The sequence below is a fragment of the Ostrinia furnacalis genome, unplaced genomic scaffold (genome assembly GCF_004193835.3).
Source record: "Ostrinia furnacalis isolate ACB-3 unplaced genomic scaffold, ASM419383v2 OfSCF7161, whole genome shotgun sequence".
NCBI lineage: Eukaryota > Metazoa > Arthropoda > Insecta > Lepidoptera > Crambidae > Ostrinia > Ostrinia furnacalis.
In genome coordinates, this window is record NW_021137400.1 from 175,953 (window position 1) to 200,282 (window position 24,330).

General features: G+C 48.9%; 1 protein-coding gene across 1 annotated transcript; it reads left to right on the top strand.

Moving 5' to 3' along the window:
• The first annotated feature begins 3 nt into the window (after positions 1-3).
• On the top strand, positions 4-23,067 carry MED14 (mediator complex subunit 14). The gene is made up of 24 exons (XM_028319295.1): positions 4-312; positions 400-627; positions 1,107-1,311; positions 3,742-3,874; positions 3,960-4,194; positions 4,486-4,699; positions 5,528-5,745; positions 7,068-7,227; positions 7,733-7,873; positions 8,276-8,405; positions 9,118-9,260; positions 9,578-9,818; positions 10,909-11,046; positions 11,601-11,805; positions 14,425-14,584; positions 14,972-15,112; positions 15,343-15,436; positions 15,771-15,868; positions 16,498-16,738; positions 18,913-19,145; positions 20,152-20,313; positions 21,098-21,364; positions 22,105-22,235; positions 22,857-23,067. The coding sequence occupies exons 1-24, from the start codon at positions 176-178 to the stop codon at positions 22,975-22,977; spliced, it is 4,176 nt and encodes a 1,391-aa protein (XP_028175096.1). The 5' UTR covers positions 4-175; the 3' UTR covers positions 22,978-23,067.
• The last annotated feature ends 1,263 nt before the right edge of the window (positions 23,068-24,330 follow it).

The following is a 24,330-nucleotide window of genomic DNA, read 5'->3' on the forward strand; positions in this document are numbered from 1 at the left end:
TGACAGTTGTAGATCATTGTCTGTGGTTGTGTAGTTTTCTTGGGTTTCGGATGGCTTTGCTTTCTTTCATAAATTTTTCATTATTTATCATGTGAATGTTTGGTATATTGTAATTTCTGTTAGGTAGCCACTAACAAAAAGCTTAAGTGAAACAGTTGCCACACAAGCAGCAGTCATGGTGCCTGTTGCAATTGAAGGATGTAACCAAGGGACGGAAGGTGGTGGAGCTCGAGGTGGTTCAATCTCTTTGGCATTGCTGATCGACTTCATCGTTCAAAGAACATACGATGAACTTACGGTGCTGGCGGAGCTGTAAGTGCTTAAGTTGTACAAGACAAGGGTTAAGTGCTTACAAAATTACAAAAGTGTCAAGTGCTAAATATTTATTTTTTATTTCAGGTTGCCCCGCAAAACAGACATGGAGCGCAAAATCGAAATTTACAAATTCAGTGCACGCACTCGTCAGCTGTTTGTACGTCTCCTGGCCCTGGTGAAGTGGGCAAGCAGTGCAACAAAAGTGGACCGCTCGGCTCACATCATGGCCTTTTTGGATAAACAGGCACTGCTGTTTGTAGAAACTGCAGATGTTTTAGCAAGAGTTGCCCGTGAAACTCTAGTACATGCCCGGTTAGTTCAATTATTTGTGTAAATAATTACTTCATTTTAGACAAATTTTTGATTTGGGTTGCTCTACTCTCTGACCTACTTTAATTATTTTGCCTAAGAAATTATTAGTGTTACTGGATATTAATTAATGTTTAAATTCTCAAACCTTAAAAATTCTCAAAATAATAAATTGCATAATATTTCAGAGAACAGACATACTTTTTATTAATCTGTAGTTGGATGAAAATAATTCATTCATTATTGTGTTCTATGTCTACTTATTATTTCAATTTATTTACCACAAAGTTTAAAAGTCAAGATTTTTAAACTATTTTTTCAAAAGCTAAAGATTTTTTTACTGTAAATATGGTGTAACCATGTCTTATTTACATAAATCAATTATAATAACAAATTAATAATTTCAGTTAATTTCTTTCTTTCACAACTGTAAAAAAATATTTTGCATATACCAACATATTTCACATAGCTGTATTTTCCAGCCTGCCCACATTCCACATGGCGGCAGCGGTAGAAGTGCTCACACTAGGCACATACAGCCGGCTTCCAGCCGTGATCCGGGAGCGCCTCGTGCCGCCGCCGACGCTGACGCCGGCCGAACGGCGCTCCACGCTGCGGGCGCTCGCACATGTCGTAAGACAGCGGCTCACCACAGCATCATTGCCTACTGATGTTCGTAACTTGAAGGTGAGAACAAAGAAATAAATCTATTGTTGTTGTCCACTTTATCCACTTGCTTGGTCCAGTCGAAAGAGTGAACTAGAAAAGTCTGGTTTTGTATATTTAAAAGAGCTATATTTACTATCACCGTATACGATATGAAATAATAATCTTTGGACAATAATCTTTGGACAATTTCACACAGCGCCAGCTAGCCCCAAAGTAAGCAACTTAATGCTTGTGTTATGGGTGCTAGCTTAACGGATATACTACTTATATACTTTTTTTTTTAATACATAAATATTATACATAGTCACTAGGGTGTCCCTTATATGGCCGAAAAAAAATTTTTTTTAGATATTGAAATGCATACCCTCTATTTCTTTTCGTACTACTCAGACATACTTAAATACAAAATTTCATCTTCCAAGTCCACATTAACCCGTGCCGACTTAGCTCTGAAGATTTTGAAAAATGCTGGTTTTACCCCTTTCGTTATGTAGCTAAATCAATTAAAATATTTATTTTTTATAAAATATTTATAAAAAGAAGATAACATTACAGATCAGACAATATATTTTACTTTTGAGGGACCCTTTTTTACATTCTGGATACAGATTTCCATGCTCCTGAATATTGGCCTGATTTTTGCTACACTGTGCGTAGCAAAAAAAGCTTTTGCTCTTCCTTTGCAGTGATCAAACCATGAAAATCTTGCATAAGCTTTATAGCTCTTTCAGCTGTATCATTAACTACCCTTAAAGAAGCACTTTTTTGCCTTTAAATAGGCAACATCTTTATCTCATATAGAAATGTGTCTCAGGGGGAAATTATTATAAATTTTCAATCGAGAAAATAAATTTATACTCTTGACAGACATAAAACCACTCAATGGTTTTCCAGCAACAATAAATAAGGCAGTATTATTATCAATTCATTAAAAACAGGATAAAAAATTAGTGCAAAGTCCTATTTCCCATAGAAATAATCATACCTTCTTCAGATGGAATGTATCTCTTCCCAGAATCATACTTACTCTCTCTTTGTACTTTTACTACAATATTGACGGTGTTTGTTCATGACCTTCATCATCAAAAAGTGATAAAACGGCAATTTCTTCTGATATGAAGTACCAAAGATGTTGACTAAACTTGCTCAGGGCTGCTTTGGAAATCAATTTGTTAACACTCTCATATACCTTTTGGAAGGTGGATGTCAAGAGTTCCTTAGGGCTTTCCTCAGAGCTGGTAAGCTGGTCGTGATGTCCTTGCGTTTGTATAGAATCTTGCGTAGTAAGAGATGACGATAAACCTCCGAAACATATTTGCTCTAGTTTTTATTTATTTATTTATTTAATTTTCTTTGTCTTGCACTTTCTACTTTCTTAACTAACTTTTTGTCTACACCTTAACACTCTGGACGCCTTGGTTTTATTTGTTTTTGTTAAAATATTTTATTTGTTTTATATCCTCCTCACCGCGGCGCTTATAAATAAAGTGAAGATACACAAGTTTTTTTACACAGTTAGGCTCTGGTAGGATTTATAGCTTTTCCCAAAATATAATACACTCCCGAATGATGAGATTAGAGGTTTCAATAACATTTAATTAACTTCGCAAAATATGTTAAAAACTACTGAAAAAACGTGACGATTAACGGTAAATTTGTGCCTATTATTTGATAAATTTACGTCCCCGACTAAGAAAATACTTTTTTTATTGCTTCTTAATTCCACAGCCATCTTCTAAATGTCAAACAATAGGTGTTTATCACGAGATTAATTGAGAACAAATGACAAATACCGCGAATACGCACCGCTACTGCCGCGCAACATGTTTCGATGCAAGTCGGCACGGGTTATCGTACTCCAAATAAGGTAAAAATTTATTTCCGAGTGTTTTAGAGGCAAACAAACAAAACTTAGACCTATGCGTTACAAATTTAAAACATTGAAAAATAAGGGACACCCTAATAGTCACACCCAGACCCGTCACAGAAATTAAAATTCATCATTTCAATTTCTGCCCGGCCGGGAATCGAACCCGGGACCTCTCGGCATAGTAGTCCGTTCTGAACCACTACACCAAACGGCCGACAAAATATAAAAATAAATGAATTTTTAATTTGACTACAAATCCTACTGTAGTACCCTTTACCAGAGTAAATACAAATGAGTAGGTCATCTTTATAGAAACGCACCGAGCGCGGTTTGTATGTGAGCGCGCCAATATCAGTATGCGGCACTGACAAAATTCGGCGCAACCACGACTGGCTCCCCGCTAATCCCCGCTAAGTTTTGTCAGTGTGTGCGTGCGCGCCGCATACGTGTTGGCGCGCTGAAATACAAACCGCGCCCATGCGTTTCTATGAAGATGATCTACGCATTTGTATTTACTCTGCCTTTACCTACATTAGTATAATTTTTTATTGATCTTGCTTGAACTGTTTTGATTGTAGGTGGAAAACGGCCGAGCTACATTCTCAGTTGGCCAAGAGTTTAGCGTGTCATTAACAGTGATGGGTGATGCTCCCAATCTTCCATGGCGATTGTTAGACATAGCTATCTTGATTCAAGACAATGAAACAGGAGGTGAGGCTTAAAGACATTTCTTTTTTCATTTATTTATCCATAAATCTCTATTCTAATTAAATTTCTCTCTTTTTTTTTCTTGCAGAAGGCAAGCCTCTTGTTCATAGCTCTCAACTAGCTTGGCTTCGTGGGGTGGCACAAGCTCGACTTGCCGCCGCCGGCTTGGGCGGCGCTCTCTCTGCTCTGCGATACTTTTGCCGCTCCCTCTCCCTGGAACTCTTGTATACGCAGACACTAAGACTGTGCCGCGATCGCTTGGCAAAGCACCTACAAGTTGACAAGTACATACCTGGACAGAAACTTCAAGTTTCCTACTGGAGGTGAGATTTATGATTATTGTGTCAAGTAGTATTTAGGATCCCACACTTGGACGTTGCGCAGGCGCTTGTGAGACAAGGACGTTCGAAAGAAGCTAGTGTGCCCCCCCCCCCACACTAGCTTACTTTTTGAATGCTTAGGGCTCACGTTTCGTAAACGAGCGAGCATCGCTACTAATGCGCGTTAGTAGCATTTGCTCGCTCGTTTACGAAACGCGCGACAAAAATTCGCCTTGGGCGAGGGCCTTTACAATAACAATGTTCTTTTTGTCAAAAAAGATTCGTTTTCAACAGGGAATTAGGGTGCGAGCTCGGTTACCGGCTCATAATTGGCGCGGAGGGCGAGTCGCTGTGCGTATGGCACGTGCCCGCGTTGACGGGCGGCGAGCGCGTGTCGGCCGCGCTGACGCCTCACGCGCCGTCCATGGAGCGGCTGCTGGCGCACACGGTGCACGTGCGCTCGCGGCAGCGGCTCAACGACCTCAAGGTGCTGCTCAACGACCTCGGGGTGAGTGGCGGTGCAATAAGGAGAAGGTATGGAGGGCGAGTCGCTGTGCGTGTGGCACGTGCCAGCCCTGACGGGCGGCGAGCGCGTGTCGGCCGCGCTGACGCCGCACGCGCCGTCCATGGAGCGGCTGCTGGCGCACACGGTGCACGTGCGCTCGCGGCAGCGGCTCAACGACCTCAAGGTGCTGCTCAACGATCTCGGGGTGAGTGGCGGTGCAATAAGGAGAAGGTATGGAGGGCGAGTCGCTGTGCGTGTGGCACGTGCCCGCGCTGACGGGCGGCGAGCGCGTGTCGGCCGCGCTGACGCCGCACGCGCCGTCCATGGAGCGGCTGCTGGCGCACACGGTGCACGTGCGCTCGCGGCAGCGGCTCAACGACCTCAAGGTGCTGCTCAACGACCTCGGGGTGAGTGGCGGTGTATGAGCAGTGCACTCAATGCTCACTGTGCCTATGGTATTTACGTAGTGCAGCCTGATTGGTTAAGTACGTGTACATTATAAACGCATCACCAGATAATTAAAAATAATTGCAGTCAGTTGCAAATACGCGCATTACAAATATATTATTTGTCACGCGCTAATGCTTATGTAAATAGGTATGTTGCCTGTGTGACACATTATTTAAACTCTTAACTTCCAAAAAGATCTAGTTATTTTCATAATGTAAGTTTAGAACATCTATGGATGTGACGAAAGAGTGGATTCCTCTCAATACAGGTTACATAAACTTAAAGAGAGGAATTTCCCAACTACTTATAACATTCGTACTAAGTGTCAATAAAATATTTTTCATTTTCATTTTCAGTTATAATATCTTGCAATCTTTTCAGGTAGAGTGCAGCGTGGGCGGCTGGCCGTGCGTACTAGCGTGCTCGGTAGTATGGCCGTGCCTACGCGCCGAGCAGTTGCTAATTTGCGTGGGCGCGCACGGCGGCCGACTGCGCGCGCGCGTGCCCGCCTACCCTGCGTCCCCACGAATGCCCGACTTAGCGCGAGCACTGGCGGCTACAGACTTACCGCAGATTAAAGCACTACTTACGCAGCTCAGGTCAGTGATCTATACATATAGCTCATAGCGTACGTGAGAGCACACACGGTTGTTGTTGTTCACGCGTTCTCGTCTACCCCGCGTCGCCGCGCATGCCTGACCTGGCGCGCGCGCTTGCCGCTACAGACCTGCCGCAGATCAAAGCGCTACTTACGCAGCTCAGGTCAGTGACCTAAACATATAGCTCGTAGCGTACGTGAGTGCACACACGGTTTATGTTCGCCTATTCTGCCTCGCCGCCCATGCTCGCTCTGGCGCGCGCGCTCTCAGCGGCGAAGATCAAGGCGCTACTTACGCAGCTCAGGTCAGTGACTTATAGAAGTAGTAAGCGACTACGTACACAGAGCACAGCCAGTTGTTCGAACGCGCGGGAAACCTACACTGCCTCCGTAGGCGGCTGGCCGTGCGTACTAGCGTGCTCAGTAGTGTGGCCGTGCCTGCGCGCCGAGCAGCTGCTAATCTGCGTGGGTGCGCACGGCGGCCGGCTGCGCGCGCGCGTGCCCGCCTACCCCGCCTCGCCGCGCATGCCTGACCTGGCGCGAGCGCTTGCGGCTACAGACCTGCCACAGATCAAGGCGCTGCTTACCCAGCTCAGGTCAGTGACCTATACATAAAGCATGATATAGCTCGTAGCGTACGTGAGAGCACACACGGTTGTTGTTGTTCGCGAGATCTCGCCTACCCCGCCTCGCCGCGCATGCCGGATCTAACGCGAGCGCTGGCGGCTACAGACCTGCCGCAGATTAAAGCACTGACTGCTTACACAGCTGAGGTCAATGACCTATACATAAAGCATGATATAGCTCGTAGAGTACGTGAGAGCATACACGGTTGTTAAAGATCGCGCGTGCTCGCCTACCCCGCCTCGCCGCGCATGCCTGACCTGGCGCGAGCGCTTGCGGCTACCGACCTGCCGCAGATTAAAGCACTACTTACGCAGCTGAGGTCAGTGACCTATACATACAGTAAAGTTTACTGTATGTATAAGTGATCTCACTCGATTATTTTATTTCTAATCTATATCGAAAAACTGATTACTGGTGATCCTGAAAGTGATTCACGAGCTCTTTCAAATGATGAAACAAAACAGTGCAACATCAGTTTTAAAAGTCCCTTAAGAAGTCCGCCTCTGAAAATCTTTACTGAAACTCAAGTGGTAGGAGCTAGGTTTATAAAAGCAGCGAGCGACTACATACCTTTCGTAGCATGCGTGGGCGCTCAAGGCACGTGGCTGCGCGTACTCTCGCGGCTATCCTGCTCCAGATTAAATTGTTTATGGCTACGCGAATAATACTGAATAATATTTTTTTCTTTTTATACAGATTCTGGCTCGTAGCGCGCCGTTGTGAGAAAACCTTACAGCATCTCCCTGCAAGCGTATGCGAGCACCTACCGTTCCTACACGGGCCCGATCACCCGCTCAACAAACTGTCGCCTGATCGACTCTACGTCACGCTTCATAGACACACTGATCACATACTAGTGAGTGCCCACACCATATTTAGTCATAGTATATTTTTGTCAATACGTGCCTTAGGGCTCCCGTCACTAGCGTCTTTTGAACGTCGTCATTTCGCCACCGCCTGTGCAGCGTCTGACGAACGCCGGATCTACGCAGCGCGTTCGGCAGTTGTTTATCATTGGCGTCTCGGCGCTATTGTCTGCAATGCTGCGCCAGCGCCGTGACGACGCGGCGCGGGCGTTGGCAAGACGTCGATGCTTTAAAGAATTCTATTATGTTTTTTATACGTTTTGTTTTCAGTTTTTTTTGTTTTGTTGGTTTGTTTTTCGTTAACTGTTCAGGATTTGTCAGCGCATTTTGGTAATAATCCTAAAATTTCCGCCTGGCACGTCCTAGCAGCAATCCATTATAGGTCCCTTTGACCTGCTTGCAACCCACGAACTATTAAAACATTAATTTCAAGGTCGGGGTGATAATGTTTGATCTTTTTTCAAGTTACGTAATAAAATCTATCTTATCTCCCAGATAGTGGAGATGAAGGAGGTAGCAGCGGGCAGCACGGCGACCACGAGCAGCAGCAGCAACAGCGGCAGCGCGTGCTCCGTGGCGCTGGCCTTCCACCTGGCCGGCGCGCGCCGCTGCACGCCCGACGAGTGCGAGGACGAGGTACGGAGACTTTACCCTATAATAAATGCTTGACTGAGTTTGAAACTTATTGTAAAGGCATAAAGCTCAAATACAACAAGCTTACTCGTGATGTTCTGCACAGTACTTGAACAGACGTGTACGACTTGTCGACTACGTATAGAACTTCAAAAGAAGTCACGTGACTGCTAAGTGGGTGGTGTGGTATAAAGGTGGTAGGATGCGCCGTCGTTGTTGCAATACTCTCGACTATTGCATGCAACGCCAGCGCAGCCTATTACGCAACAACGCCGTATTTTAATAAGTACTGCTGAATCTTAGAAGGTTCTTTTCTTTCTGTATTTTGAATACAATAAAATTGCGACACGGTGACCTGCGCGGTCCTGTTTAAACCAACTTGATGTGTTTGATTATATTACATAGCATTCTGCGGCGGTGGTAGCGGCTGGCGGGCAAGCGAGTGTGGCCCGCGCGTTCTTCAAGATACACTCATTGGTTGAGCTGGACACTTTCACACTCACTCACGGGCCTTTCACGCCTCTCGATACGCCAGGTGAGTCAATGAGAACTGTGCTCAAAAAAATCTATGAAAAACTATCGGATGCGCGGTTACTTTAATATTTTAGACATGTTTACATTCTCAATCATTTAAATCCTGGTAATCTATGATCTCGCAGCATGTCATATATTAATTAAAGTCGTTATGTTTACGGACAATGTACCAAATAACTGTACATACTTTGTTCACTGGTAATGCCCAATGTTCAGTTATAGCTGTTGGAATGACAGGTAGGAATATTTTCATCTATATATATAAAAATGAAACCCGTTTCGCGTTGTCACGGCATCACGTGTGAACGGCTGAACCGATTTCGATAATTCTTTTTTTTTAATGTTTGTGGAAGTCCAAGGATGGTTCTTACGGAAAAAAATATAAAGAAAATCTCTACGCTAAGGCGGTACGAAGTTCGCCGGGTCAGCTAGTAATAAATAAATATAAATATCCTTGGACATTTTACACTACGCTTCTAGTCCCAAACTAAGCAAAGCTTGTACTATGGGTACTAGACAACGGATATTTTTTTTTTTGTAAATACATATTATACATAGTAACACCCAGACCCATCACAGAAATTAAAATTCATCGTTTCAATTTCTGCCTGTCCGGGAATCGAACCCGGGTCCTCTCGACATAGTAGTCCGTTCCGAACCACTACACCAAACGGCCGACGAGTGGCACTTAATTTGATTGTTGACTTCGGCAGGTATGCAGCCGGGCAAGCGCAAGCTGTCAAGCGGCGGCGCGCGGTCGGTGCGCGTGCGGCAGCCCGCCTACTTCCTGCCCGAGCTGGCGCACGTCGTGGCCGCCGCCGACGAGCGCGTGCCCTTCGTCAACCTGGCGCAGGAGGTATGTGGTATATGCTCTCGAATGTGTTCAAACGAGTTTGAACTTTACTACTTAAGCGCAAGGTTCAAAATCATTATAGGTTAATGTGACTTTCAAATTATTGTTTTTTTTTTACCAAGAATCCATGAGCGCTAAAGAAGCTTCAAGGAATCAAACGCGTATACGATCATTCTAGTGGTTCATCCGCATGAAAACTAGCGTCGTGTAACTGTAGTGAACTATTATCAATTTTTTATGCTTATTAATGTAATCGTAATAGGTTCTTATTTGCATACAAATAAAACTGTGATTTGATATTATTTCTTATTCATCAACAGCTCGCAGCCCGCGGTGTAACTCACGGCGGCGTCCAACCGGAATGGTGTGGCTCCGCCCTAGGCATGCGTATCGTAGCGCTGCCTCGACCTGAAGGCGCTCCCGCCGGCGCCGCAGCCGCGCTGCGCGAGCGATTACTAGCTGCTACGGTGCGGTTGACTACCAAGAACCAAGCGCGCGTGTGGACCGCAGAGATAGTGTTCCATGGTTCGCCCGTACGCACGCCTAACCCGAAAGAGCAAGGTAAGTGCAAGCGGGGTACAAATGGAATAGTGTGGCTCCGCTCTAGGCAGCGCATCGTAGCACTGCCGCGACCTGAAGGCGCTCCCGCCGGCGCCGCGGCTGCATTGCGCGAGCGATTACTGGCCGCTACCAAACGCCTTACGACCAAGAATCAAGCGCGCGTGTGGACCGCAGAGATAGTGTTCCATGGTTCTCCCGTGCGCACGCCTAACCCGAAAGAGCAAGGTAAATGCGGCGCAGCCCGAAGTTGCAAATGTTTCCATCCCTCTCACACATTGCGATAAGCCAGCATGAGCGCCAGTGAAGGATAAACTCGAAAATACGACATCGGTGTTGTAGAGTAGCTCTACTAGGCATGCGGATCGTAGTTTCGTAGCCCTGCGGCGACCTGAAGGCGCTCCCGCCGGCGCCGCAGCCGCGCTGCGCGAGCGATTACTAGCTGCTACGGTGCGGTTGACCACCAAGAACCAAGCGCGCGTGTGGACCGCAGAGATAGTGTTCCATGGTTCGCCCGTATGCACGCCTAACCCGAAAGAGCAAGGTAAGTGCGGCGCAGCCTGAAGTTGCAAATGTTTCTATCCCTCTCACACATTGCCAGCTAGTGACGGGGAAACTCGAAACTACGAAAACAGCGTTGTGGAGTGCCGCAGCCGCGCTGCGCGAGCACTGCTAGCTACCACTGTGCGGCTGACTACTACCAGGCGCGCGTGTGGACCGCAGATATAGTGACAGTGAGAGATAGACCTGGCACTGCGAAAACGACGTTGCGGAGTAGCACTGCTGGGCATTCATTAAGTTTATCTAAATAAATATAATATATAACTCAAATGTGACTGACTGATTGACATAGTGATCTATCCACGCAGTGATCATTAGGCATCCGCTAATAAAGGATTTTACTAAATTCGGGTGGAATTAATCTAAGGGGGTAAAACTGGATCAACTCGTACAAAGTCGCGGGCGGCCGCTAGTTGTGTATAAGTCTTTACATCGAGCTTGAAAAAGTCACTTAAATGATTATTGACAACCGCTTATTACACCATGAATTTGAAAATAATCTCCTGCCACATCTCATGTTCTCCTTCACCAGGCGAGCGTCGCTGCGTGTACCTGCAGTACGAGCTGGGCACGGACGCGGGCCGCACGGCCGACGCCTTCCTGGCCGACTGGGCCGCCATCGTGCATCTACATACGCTGCTGCACGACTTCATGCTGCGCCCTGCACAAGGTACGGCTATGTTGGAGATCTAAAAACCATCGGCATCTTCTCAATAAAATGACAATAACACACAATGAACAAGATCGCTAACTTTTCATATTCACTTTGCAGTACAACACTATTCAAACAAAAGAGATACTGTGTTTTTACAAAGGTTCAAACTTCAGTAACATCTGCAAAGAACACTCTAAAGTGACTGCGAGCGGAGAAGCGTGTTATGATGTGACGTAACTTAGGGATGGCTCGTCCGTGTAAAATGAAAACATCGTCACTTCAAAACTAATCACTCGCTAAAGCCCGGTCTGTGAGCACGTAGAATTTTATCCAATGGCCCCAAGCAACCCATCCTTTCAGACACTTGCACACTCACTGCGCGATAGCAACATAATTACGCGCGAGCGATAAGGATGGGTAGCTTGTGGTCATTGGACAAAATTCTACGTGCTCGCAGACCAGACTATAGAATGTACAACAAAAAAATATTTCTTGACATTTAGGTTACACATAAAGTTTCAAGTGATTTAACATCCCTAGTGACGTTCCTTATTCTTTCCCACTAACAGAACGCGACATGATGTGGCAAGGCGTATGCATCCGTTCCTACACGTACCGCTCGCTGGTGATCGGGTTCGGCGCGTCGCAGCGGGCGACAGCCGTTCTGCAGTGGAGCGCCGCGGCGCAGCGCTACACCGTGGCCACGCCCGCGCACCAGCCCGCCGCCAACGCGCACCACCTGCTGCACCACCACCTCGACCACTACATCAACTGGTGCGTACACGTAGCTTTACTGATGTCTACTGATGCAGTAAGGCCGTGCTGCAGTGGAGCGCCGCGGCGCAGCGCTACACCGTGGCCACGCCCGCGCACCAGCCCGCCGCCAACGCGCACCACTTGTTACACCACCACCTCGACCACTACATCAACTGGTGTGTACACGTAGCTTTACTGATGTCTACTGATGCAGTAAGGCCGTGCTGCAGTGGAGCGCCGCGGCGCAGCGCTACACCGTGGCCACGCCCGCGCACCAGCCCGCCGCCAACGCGCACCACCTGCTGCACCACCACCTCGACCACTACATCAACTGGTGCGTACACGTAGCTTTACTGATGTCTACTGATGCAGTAAGGCCGTGCTGCAGTGGAGCGCCGCGGCGCAGCGCTACACCGTGGCCACGCCCGCGCACCAGCCCGCCGCCAACGCGCACCACTTGCTGCACCACCACCTCGACCACTACATCAACTGGTGCGTACACGTAGCTTTACTGATGTCTACTGATGCAGTAAGGCCGTGCTGCAGTGGAGCGCCGCGGCGCAGCGCTACACCGTGGCCACGCCCGCGCACCAGCCCGCCGCCAACGCGCACCACTTGCTGCACCACCACCTCGACCACTACATCAACTGGTGCGTACACGTAGCTTTACTGATGTCTACTGATGCAGTAAGGCCGTGCTGCAGTGGAGCGCCGCGGCGCAGCGCTACACCGTGGCCACGCCCGCGCACCAGCCCGCCGCCAACGCGCACCACTTGCTGCACCACCACCTCGACCACTACATCAACTGGTGCGTACACGTAGCTTTACTGATGTCTACTGATGCAGTAAGGCCGTGCTGCAGTGGAGCGCCGCGGCGCAGCGCTACACCGTGGCCACGCCCGCGCACCAGCCCGCCGCCAACGCGCACCACTTGTTACACCACCACCTCGACCACTACATCAACTGGTGTGTACACGTAGCTTTACTGATGTCTACTGATGCAGTAAGGCCGTGCTGCAGTGGAGCGCCGCGGCGCAGCGCTACACCGTGGCCACGCCCGCGCACCAGCCCGCCGCCAACGCGCACCACTTGTTACACCACCACCTCGACCACTACATCAACTGGTGTGTACACGTAGCTTTACTGATGTCTACTGATGCAGTAAGGCCGTGCTGCAGTGGAGCGCCGCGGCGCAGCGCTACACCGTGGCCACGCCCGCGCACCAGCCCGCCGCCAACGCGCACCACCTGCTGCACCACCACCTCGACCACTACATCAACTGGTGCGTACACGTAGCTTTACTGATGTCTACTGATGCAGTAAGGCCGTGCTGCAGTGGAGCGCCGCGGCGCAGCGCTACACCGTGGCCACGCCCGCGCACCAGCCCGCCGCCAACGCGCACCACTTGCTGCACCACCACCTCGACCACTACATCAACTGGTGCGTACACGTAGCTTTACTGATGTCTACTGATGCAGTAAGGCCGTGCTGCAGTGGAGCGCCGCGGCGCAGCGCTACACCGTGGCCACGCCCGCGCACCAGCCCGCCGCCAACGCGCACCACTTGCTGCACCACCACCTCGACCACTACATCAACTGGTGCGTACACGTAGCTTTACTGATGTCTACTGATGCAGTAAGGCCGTGCTGCAGTGGAGCGCCGCGGCGCAGCGCTACACCGTGGCCACGCCCGCGCACCAGCCCGCCGCCAACGCGCACCACTTGCTGCACCACCACCTCGACCACTACATCAACTGGTGCGTACACGTAGCTTTACTGATGTCTACTGATGCAGTAAGGCCGTGCTGCAGTGGAGCGCCGCGGCGCAGCGCTACACCGTGGCCACGCCCGCGCACCAGCCCGCCGCCAACGCGCACCACTTGCTGCACCACCACCTCGACCACTACATCAACTGGTGCGTACACGTAGCTTTACTGATGTCTACTGATGCAGTAAGGCCGTGCTGCAGTGGAGCGCCGCGGCGCAGCGCTACACCGTGGCCACGCCCGCGCACCAGCCCGCCGCCAACGCGCACCACCTGCTGCACCACCACCTCGACCACTACATCAACTGGTTAGTGTAACGCAATAGCGGGGTGAGGGGGTTGAGTTACTTGTCCAAAAAAAAAGTTGCGTCGGCGCCGCACGAACATGACGATGACGCTCGAAAAACGTTTGTGTGGGGAACGTTACACGTAAAATTAGACTATTGTCTAGATGAGTTGCTAGAAATATCGAGACACAGGTGAGCTGCAGTAGACCGCTGCCAGGATGCCGTATGGCACGAACCGTGATGTCTTCGTATGACGCTAACTAGTGTGACGTTGGCGACGTTGCTCCTAAATAACTATGTATGAGAATGTTATACCATTTCGTTATTTATGTATTTGTTTTTGTGGTTACGACATATTGTGAGTTTGTTCCGGCGTTTCTTCTCAGCACTTGCCATATGTTTGTCTCGAAGCGCTGGTAGGGCCCAAAAGATAAGGAGACATGTAAAGTGGCCCATAAGGGCTACCTTTTCTTTTTTTTATTATTTACTATATTTTGAACGTTCATAAGTGCCACTTGTAATCTAAACTGAATAAGTATTTTTGATTTTGGTTTGATTTTATTAATTAGTCAATGATTTTTCACAGGCACAAAGACCTAATGTCACTAGGCGTAGTTCTGCGCGAGACCTACGCACCATTGCTAGCGCTGAGCCGGCTGCCCGCGCTGCCGCAGCTAGGGTTGCACCACGTGCGCACGCAGATGCCCACGCCGACATTCACGCTGCTAGCGCATTCTTGGCGCAAGGTAAGCACTACCGTATGCACGTTTAACTTTCCCTTAGGACATACTAGCCTTCACTGGTTGGGTTTTTCTTAGCGGTCAAGCTGTAGACAGGGCCGTGGATTTGGAGAAAGTTATTTTATGAGAACAGACGGGGGCCTCCTCGATCGCGGGGCCATGGGCACGTGCCCAGAGTACCCAGTTTGAAAGAGGGGCCTGGCTGTAGATCCTGGCTATACAAGCGTTACAGCGATGGGAACGAGAGGTGGGAATAGTCCCGTGCCGTATGGGCAAGTTCAAAGCCTTAAACTTTACCTACTGACGTCGCCAGGCGTGGTGCGAGACGCACGCGCCGCTTAAGAAACAAATGACGTCAAAAACAAAATAATTCCAATTCAATTGTTTTTTCAGATACGTATCATCTACGCTGGCGCGTACTCATTGGAAATTGGCATACGAGGCGGTGGCATGGTCACAATACGTGATGGCTCCTTCTCCAAGTTTGACAGAAGTTCAGTTGTGGATGAATTTGCCCCGGCTCAAGGACTCAAGGTTTTTATGACTTTATTTAATATCCTCAAAATAAAAAAAATACATCCACCAGAGATCATTCAGTACACACGACCACAGGGTTAACTATCCATTTCCGTTTTTGTTCTCGCTCTCATCAAATGGTGATTCTTCGCGATAGAACGAGACGACATGACCGGCAATGGGCAGTTAACTTAACACTGTTGCCGATAGTACAGTTCTTAGTAATTTTTCCGAAATTGTGTTTGCAGGCGTTTTTGTCACGTTACGTCGAAGAGAGTATAAGTTCAAGACTGTTAGCCGAAGATGATAACCCGCCTTCTCCCATGTCTCCAATGCCACCAGGTTTGTTTAATTAATCATCCATTGATCATTATTTGTAAGTTGCAGAATACATTGGCCAAGAGATTTTTTATTTTCACTAAAGCCCGGTCTGTGAGCACGTAGATTTTTGTCCAATGACCCCAAGCTACCCATCCTTATCGCTCGCGCTTAATTGTTGCTGTCGCGCTCGCACACTCACTGCGGGCACCCGTCGTACAGTCGCTTGTTCAATTGGACAAAATTCTACGTGCTCGCAGACCAGACTATACCAACATGAATGTTAGGAAATTAAGTGTTTCAATTTAACTTTATCCTACTGCATTAAGAGTGGAAATCTAATAAAATATATGCGCAGGTGGTCTCCGCTTCCCGGCGCCGCTGACGCCGCCGCAGCCGCACACGCCGCACTCGGCGCCCGTCACGCCGCACCCCGCCTCTCCAGCACAACACCAGGTAAAACCCTCGATCAATTCAAATCATTGAAATAACTTTTATCTCATCGCATTAATGGACTTTTTACTTTGTTGAGCTTCAGTTAAAGCCCGGTCTATGAGCACGTAGAATTTTGTCCATTGACCCCAAGCTACCCATCCTTATCGCTCGCGCGTAATTATATTGCTGTCGCGACTGTGCGACGGGCGCCCGCAGTGAGTGTGCGAGCGCGACAGCAACATAATTACGCGCGAGCGATAAGGATGGGTAGCTTGGGGTCATTAGACAAAATTCTACGTGCTCACAGACCAGACTATAGTACTACCGTAAATAAATAAGCAAACACTTTTAAAATTGGTATCAAATATGTTGCATCGAACTAACAGACACGTGTGCGCGTACGTTGCCCTTGATGGCGTAACGTAAAGTGGCGGCCGAGAGTTGCAAGGGAACCGCGCGCGCGCTTCTGAACCGAGAGCAAATTGTTGACCAAATTAAATTGAAAATATAGAAAACTAGCTTTCCGTCCGCGGCTTCGCCCGCGTGGAATTTTGTCTGTCACAGAAAAACTTTATCGCGCGCGTCCCTGATAAAAACTATCCTATGTCCTTTCCCGGGCCGGCTCATTAATTTTAAAAGCATTAATCTAGATGGGGGCCGGCTCCTTCAACCTGACGTCACCGCCCGGCGGCGCGGGCGCGGCAGGCGGCGGGGGCGCGGGCGTGTCCGCGTCGCCCGCGTCTCCTCTAGCGCCGTCTCCTTTAGCCGCGCCCGCCGCGTCGCCGCATCCGCCGCCAACCTCACCCTTCACGACCTGGCCCGGCTCACCCTCGCTACCACGACCCTCGCCCGGACACCACCCGTCGCCGCGGCATCATCTTGACCATAAAGGTAACGACATGAAAACGTAATTTATTCCACATAAGGTTGAAATCCTCATTGGACTCACGTCACCGCCCGGCGGCGCGCGCACGGCAGGCGGCGGGGGCACGGGCGTATCCGCGTCACCCGCGTCTCCTCTAGCGCCGTCTCCATTAAGGCCTATTCAGACCTAAGCGGTATTCGCTACCGTCTGCGGCAGAGAAAACCCAGTGGGTATGCGGTAATAATACTGTTCAGACCTAAGCGTTATTCGCTACCGTCTGGTATGTACCTCTACCCACAGCGGCAGCGAATATCGCTCAGGTTTGAATAGGCCTTTAGCCGCGCCCGCCGCGTCGCCGCACCCGCCGCCCACCTCGCCCTTCACGACCTGGCCCGGCTCACCTTCGCTGCCGAGACCTTCGCCCGGGCACCACCCCTCGCCGCGGCATCATCTTGACCACAAAGGTAACTGTACAAAAACGTAATGTAGGTATTCCAGGGTTTAAATTCTAATGAATATCCGCCACGTCGCGTAGCCGCTCATCTCGCCTTTCACTACGTGGCCCGGCTCACCCTCGCTGCCGAGACCTTCACCCGGACACCATCCCTCGCCACGGTAGACGGTATCATCTCGACCACAAAGGTCGTAATGTATTCCAGGGTTGAAATTCCAAAGAATATCCGCCACGTTGCGTCGCCGCCCACTTCACCCTTCACGACCTGGCCCGGCTCACCCTCGCTGCCGAGACCTTCGCCGGGACACCATCCTTCGCCGCGTCATCATCTTGACCACAAAGGTAAGTTACATAAACGTAACTTATTCCACATAAGGTTGAAATCCTCATTGGACTCACGTCACCGCCCGGCGGCGCGCGCACGGCAGGCGGCGGGGGCGCGGGCGCGTCCGCGTCACCCACGTCTCCTCTAGCGCCGTCTCCATTAAGGCCTATTCAGACCTAAGCGGTATTCGCTACCGTCTGCGGCAGAGAAAACCCAGTGGGTATGCGGTAATAATACTGTTCAGACCTAAGCGTTATTCGCTACCGTCTGGTATGTACCTCTACCCACAGCGGCAGCGAATATCGCTCAGGTTTGAATAGGCCTTTAGCCGCGCCCGCCGCGTCGCCGCACCCGCCGCCCACCTCGCCCTTCACGACCTGGCCCGGCTCACCCTCGCTGCCGAGACCTTCGCCCGAACACCATCCGTCGCCGCGTCATCATCTTGACCACAAAGGTATAATATACTACGTAATGTATTCCACATAAGGTTTAAATACCAATGAGTATCCGCCACGTTGCGTCGCCGCTTATCTCGCCTTTCACTACTTGACCCGACTCATTCTCGCTGCCGAGACCTTCGCCCGGACACCACCCTTCGCCGCGGCATCATCTCGATCACAAAGGTAACGACATGAAAATGTAATTTATTCCACATAAGATTGAAATTCCAATGAATATCCGCCGCGTCGCCGCACCCGCCGCCCACCTCGCCCTTCACTACCTGGCTCACCCTCGCTGCCTAGACCCTCGCCCGGACACCACCCCTCGCCGCGGCATCATCTTGACCACAAAGGTAAGTTACTCTTCTTCTTCGTCGCTACACTCTTGCCAGAGTGATCGTGGTTGTCACACCAGGTCCGGTGGTAAGTCTCACAATCCGTCGCCATTCCTCCCGCACTGCAGCCGTGGAGTGGACCATTGAGGTAGGTAAGTTACATAAACGTAATATATTCCACATAAGGTTTAAATTCCAATGAGTATCCACCGCGTTGCTGCACCAGCCGCCCACTTCACCTTTCACTACTTGGCCCGGGCACCACCCCTCGCCGCGGCATCATCTTGACCACAAAGGTAAAGTCATAAACGTATACACTACGTAATAATGTATTCTACAAAAGGCTTCAATTCCAATGAGTATCCGCCGTGACGCTACTCCCGAAACCATCGCGACACTACTATTCGCGAAACCATATTGACTACAAAGGTACACAAAACCGTAATTTATTCCACATAAGGTTTACAGTGCAATGAATATCCGTCGTCGCCGCACACGTCTCCTTCACCGTGTGACTTCGCTGACCCGCGCCCCCTGCACCTTCAAACTTACTGAATTTCTTACTTTTATCAGCCTTGTGTAGTAAACAATAAGGACTTGTCTCCCTGTATTCGTCATCATGTTTAACAGCATTATCATTGCTTAGGTCCACAAGCCACGGGTTCAACAGCATCGGGCGGGCGTGTGCTCCTAGGCGGTCGCGCGTGGGCGGGCGCTACAGCCACGCCCCTACCCGTAGCCAAGCTGGAGACGCTGTGCACGCCGTGCGAGCCGCCGCCCAACGCGCCGCCCGGCCCGCCGCTGGCGCCGCTGCAGCGCTTCCTGGCCTGCGTCTACATGAAGCGCACGCTGCAGCGCTTCGTGCAGCAGGAGGAGTTCGTGAGTACACGTGCACTGGCGGGCTAAATCCCTATTGCAATCTGCACGACCTATGAGCCCCTTAGGTCAGGAATTTGAATTAAATTGACTGCAACACCTGACTTTTATGACCCCTGAAACTGATTCCACGGCAATCTGCTGTTTCCTTCTTCCATTTACTTTTAAGCCCTTAAGGCTCCTCGCCCACGGCGACTTTTTGTAGTGATGCTGTCACGCGTTTCGTGAACGAACGACAGCAACGCTATAACGTGCGTTAGTCTCGCATTTGCATCGCGCTACAGAAGTGATGCCAACGCGCTACAGCAGCGCGACTGTATCGATGCGAACGCGCGACCGTGTCGGACGACATCCGGGAGAGAACGGAGGGAGGGTTACTAAATCGCGTTTGCATCGCGACATTATCGCGTTTGAATCACGACTGAATCGTGTTTATGTGGCGAGGGCACACAGCTAACGACCGCGTTGCGACTGTATCGATGCGAACGCGCGACACAATCGCTTCTGTATCCGGTATCCCTACAAAAAGTCGCCGTGGGCGAGAGGCCTAAATCATCGAGGTAACTTCCTCACGTTGTTTCTGTATTTTCGAATCCATCCATTCCTGTCACTCATTGCGAGATCTTTGCTTGAATGTCAATGTCAGAGGTCCCGGGTTCGATTCCTAGTGGAGGCAGATTTTTCTGTTCGGTTTGGTTGGTGGTAGGGGCTTGTTCTAAGTCCGCCTGGCTAGCTACCACCATCTTACCTAAGTCTGTCGCCATAACAACAATGTTAACAGCATTATTGTGTTCCGACAGTTAGAGGTAAGATAGCCAGTTCCTCCGTGGTTGAGGATTCCGTGTGAAGCTCGTTTCCACCTCCGGCCTGATCATCACTTACCATCAGGTGAGATACAGGCCAAGAGCTTCCTCGTAGTGGATTTAAAAAAAAATTGGCTTTTGAAACACGACCTTAGGAGTTAATGTCGCTTCTTACAAAACGTTAATGTGCCCTTTTTTCTTGTCAGCTAACAATGGTATCCGTGGAGGCGACGAGCCTGACGTTCCGCTGCGACGCGGCCGGGCTGGCGGCGCGCGTGGCGCTGCACCCGGCGCACCTGCAGGCGCTGCACCTGCAGCTCACGCCGCTGCCCGACCACAAGGACAACTGGGCGGCCGACGACCTGCAGGTGAGTAACTGGCACGTAAAACACGCAAGTCTAGCACCAGCACTAAAAACAAAGTAAAAATCTTATGGATTTGAACAGTGTCATTACTTGAAGCATAAAAAAGCAATGATTGCTCAGTTTCAAAAGCTGATGACATTTTGTTCAAATCCATCATAACCCACCACCACCCATGGTTCTTCCTGCCTCACGGCGTACGAACCGAATCTCGGGAGAGCGCGCGGGTACTTGCTCTGGGCTCTTTTCCCAGGGCGCTTTGCTTGACTCCCTACAAATTTATCTGATCCATGTCCCTTCTCATAGTCGAGAGTGAGAGATAGAGTGTTCAAATCCATCAGATTAAGAATAATACCAATTAGTCACTTCAGCCTCATAGTTGCTTTCGCCCCGGGTGACCTTAGTTGAACGGTGAAACGAGTCGGCCAGACCTTCCCCCTGGGAGGGATGGGCTGTATAAAAGAGCGAGCATGATCTGTCGACTCATATTCGGCTCATTCTTCGAAGTGGTGCTGTTGTAATGTGTGACGTTCGGGAGACACAATAAAACAGTTAGATGTGCGCACTGTAGGTTTATTCTTAAGAATGAAGATTATCCTAAGCTTATATACTAATGGTTTGCCTAATATGGGGAATGGATGCGTACACACTACACTGTACCTTCAGCTTGATTTATCTTGTATTTGAGAATCCCTCTTCGGATCAGTCACGTTTATTATGACACCATGTAGAACCATAATAATTCATATTCATGAAAAATCCAATCCAAGCTGCGCTATGCTGCTTACAGGTGATGGAGAAGTTCTTCGACCAGCGCGTCGCAGTAGCTCCATACCGTGCCACAGCGCTGCAAGGCTGGGCACGTGTATGGGGCGCGCCGGCCGCCGCGCTGCCGTCGCTCGTGGCGCTCATGCGCGCCGACCTGGCGCCGCTCGCGCTGCAGCACGCGCCCGCCTGGCACCTGCACTGGGCGCTGCGCATCCCGCCCGCCGCGCCGCAGATAGTGCCCGCGGGACAACCCGCCGTGCTGCTGGCCAAGCACAAGATACTCTTCTTTGTGAGTGTCCCTACAGCTACAGTTCCATGAGTCGCTCATGCGCCGACCTGGCGCCGCTCGCGCTGCAGCACGCGCCCGCCTGGCACCTGCACTGGGCGCTGCGCATCCCGCCCGCCGCGCCGCAGATAGTGCCCGCGGGACAACCCGCCGTGCTGCTGGCCAAGCACAAGATACTCTTCTTTGTGAGTGTCCCTACAGCTACAGTTCCATGAGTCCCACAAGTCATTCACAGTCACAAGATACTCTTCTTTGTAAGTTAAATAACTGATAAATCTTCTGCCATACGATAATGACGCATGTACGCGGGGCATTAGTAATTTCGCCATCTCGCATTCTACAAGCTAGCTAGCTAGCTGCTGCGCCATAGATCGTACGTGCCGGGCAACCCGCTGTGCTGCGGACTAAGCACAAGATACTCTTCTTTGTAAATCATACAGCAGCTATCGTTTATAGCGCACGTGACCTATGCCGTGCGATCAGTTGACTCCATCTTATACGTCATGACTCACCGCTCATGTGTACCTGTGTTGCTGGCCAAGCACAAGTTACTTTTCTTTTTAAGTAAAATACCTACCTTTTTTTATGCTAGACAAGGCAGGTATTTGACCCTCAGAAGTTAATCCTCATGTGTATTCCGCATACATCCTTAGTAATTTTGCTATCTCACATTCACTCAGCTGAAAATAAAACACATTATCTTGCAATAGATGACTAAACTTATCTTTTCGATTGTTCAACAGATATGCCTAACTCGTGGTGACACACAACTGGTGCTGCCGCTCGTATACGATATGCAATCAAACGTAACGCAGCTCGCTGACAAACGAGACTCGCAGCCGCATCTTATCGCGGTCAGCTTGCATCTCAAACGGTAAGTCAAATGGATATCATAAGTATTATTATGTGGAAGCTAGTTGTAGTGCTATGAAACTAGTGTTACAAGGCAGTAAAGAGCTGCAATAGAGCTCTGACAGATTCAGCTTACACTTAGAAAGAAAGAAAGAAGAACTGTTTAATCAGTATGTTGCTGGTATAGTAAGTAAGATCGAGGCAAAAGTAAATTGACACCGACTCATCAAATTCAACTAATTTAGACAAATCGCTCGTAGCTATTGGATAAAACCTCGCCATTGTCAAAATAAAGTGCGTATAGTCTACTTTAGTTTACCATTGTACAGACAACAGCACATAAGACTCAATTTCGTGACAAATTCGTTTCTACTAAAGCCTGGTCCGTGAGCACGTAGAATCCCGTCCAATGACCCCAAGCTACCCATCCCTATCGCTCGCGCGTAATTATGTTGCTTTCGCGCTCGCACACTCACTGCGGGCAGGGATGGGTAGCTTGGGGTTATTGGACGGGATTCTACGTGCTCACGGACCAGGCTTTACAACTGTTTACCTTGACGTGCCATTGTCTGTGTGTAAAGACTACCGCTCACTCAAAAGTCACACGGAAAAATTCAAAACAAGAATTGTATGTACGTTCCAGTTTCAACGAGTTCAACCAGTCGCACGCGGAGTGTACTCTATGGCCGGCAGTACGCGACCTGCTCACAAACTTCACGCTGCCGCAAGACGCGCCGCAGCCGCCCGCGCCGCCGCCGCCCTAGCGCGGCCTCGCCCGCCCGGGCTATGGGGGCGTGGCCTAGGCACCCGGTGACTCAATGATACGTGCCTAACTTCAGATTGAATACTTTGTCCCTCTACAGGGTGTTAGGTAATTGAGTATATGAGCTGACACTAGCCCCAGGGCTGCTATGAGGCATGTTAACATCCAGATGTTAACATGGGCATATAAATGGTATGGTGAAGTCAGAAAATTGATATCTTCATTTTAATTATTTTAATTTTCATACAAATCGGATTTTATAAAAAATATTTATAAAATCCGAATCCGAAAATTAACAAAAATAAAATGATGATATCAAATTTCTGACTTCACCATACCATTTATATGACCATGTTAACATGGGCTGGTGTCGGCTCATATACCCATTTACCTAACACCCTGTATAATGACGGCGATTTTTTTTTTCGTAAAAATCTGTTAGCTTTTTTTTTATCTACATACATATTGTAATCTTATACCATCTGAACATTTCCACTTAGACTGAGTTGCACCACCTTATTTTAACCGTGATTAAACCATAACTGGTGTTTTTTTGTATGAAGTTTGACAGACTTTTGACGTTTGTTAAAGTAGTACCACCTTATTTTGACCGTAACTTTTTGTTTTAGGTACTCACACAAATTAGCTTAATATTTTAAACATAAACATTTTTGAATTGTATAAACCCTGTAAACTTTGTCAAAGCTGATTACGTGACATTGGCGGAATCATGGTTCTCAAAACCAAGTCGTGGCCAAAATAAAAGAAGAAGAAGACCGTAACTTTAACGTTAACCGGTGTTTCTTGTATGGAGTTTGACAGACTTTTGACGTTTGTTAAGATAAAGTATAGTCCAACAACGACAAAAACTAACCCAGTATTGATAGTAGCGCCCTCCTATAAATGTCATAATTATATGGTTGTCCAACGTGGCAATAATAGGAACTAATAATCCTGTATTGATAGTAGCGCCCTCCTGACAGTGTCATAGGTATGACGGTTCAGTGTAGGACATCTATAAGATGGTGCAACCCAGTCTTAAGACTGCATTACCTATACCTCTGGCAGTCACTTTGGTAGGCCTTTAGGTATCATTGAATATCGGGTGCCTGCGGTTACGATACGGAGAAATGGTCTGTTGGGAACACATTACCGAATTACCACTGAAATACAAAAAACTCCTGTATTACTTTCTTCTAACTATCGATAAGTGTTTATTATCACTGTATTTTCCTTTATTGTCTTACTAATATCTGATTTGGTAAAAGTAGTATTAAATAAAGAATGTGTATAATTATATTATAATGGTATAATTATAAGTTTATTATAATTATAACATTCATTATACGCAAAA

Coding starts and splice junctions, on each gene's coding strand:
- MED14 (XM_028319295.1), top strand. CDS start 176: ATGGTGCCTGTTGCAATTGAAGGATGTAACCAAGGGACGGAAGGTGGT. Junction 7,228..7,732: donor GACACACTGATCACATACTA/GTGAGTGCCCAC, acceptor CTTATCTCCCAG/ATAGTGGAGATGAAGGAGGT. Junction 14,585..14,971: donor TAGCGCATTCTTGGCGCAAG/GTAAGCACTACC, acceptor TTGTTTTTTCAG/ATACGTATCATCTACGCTGG.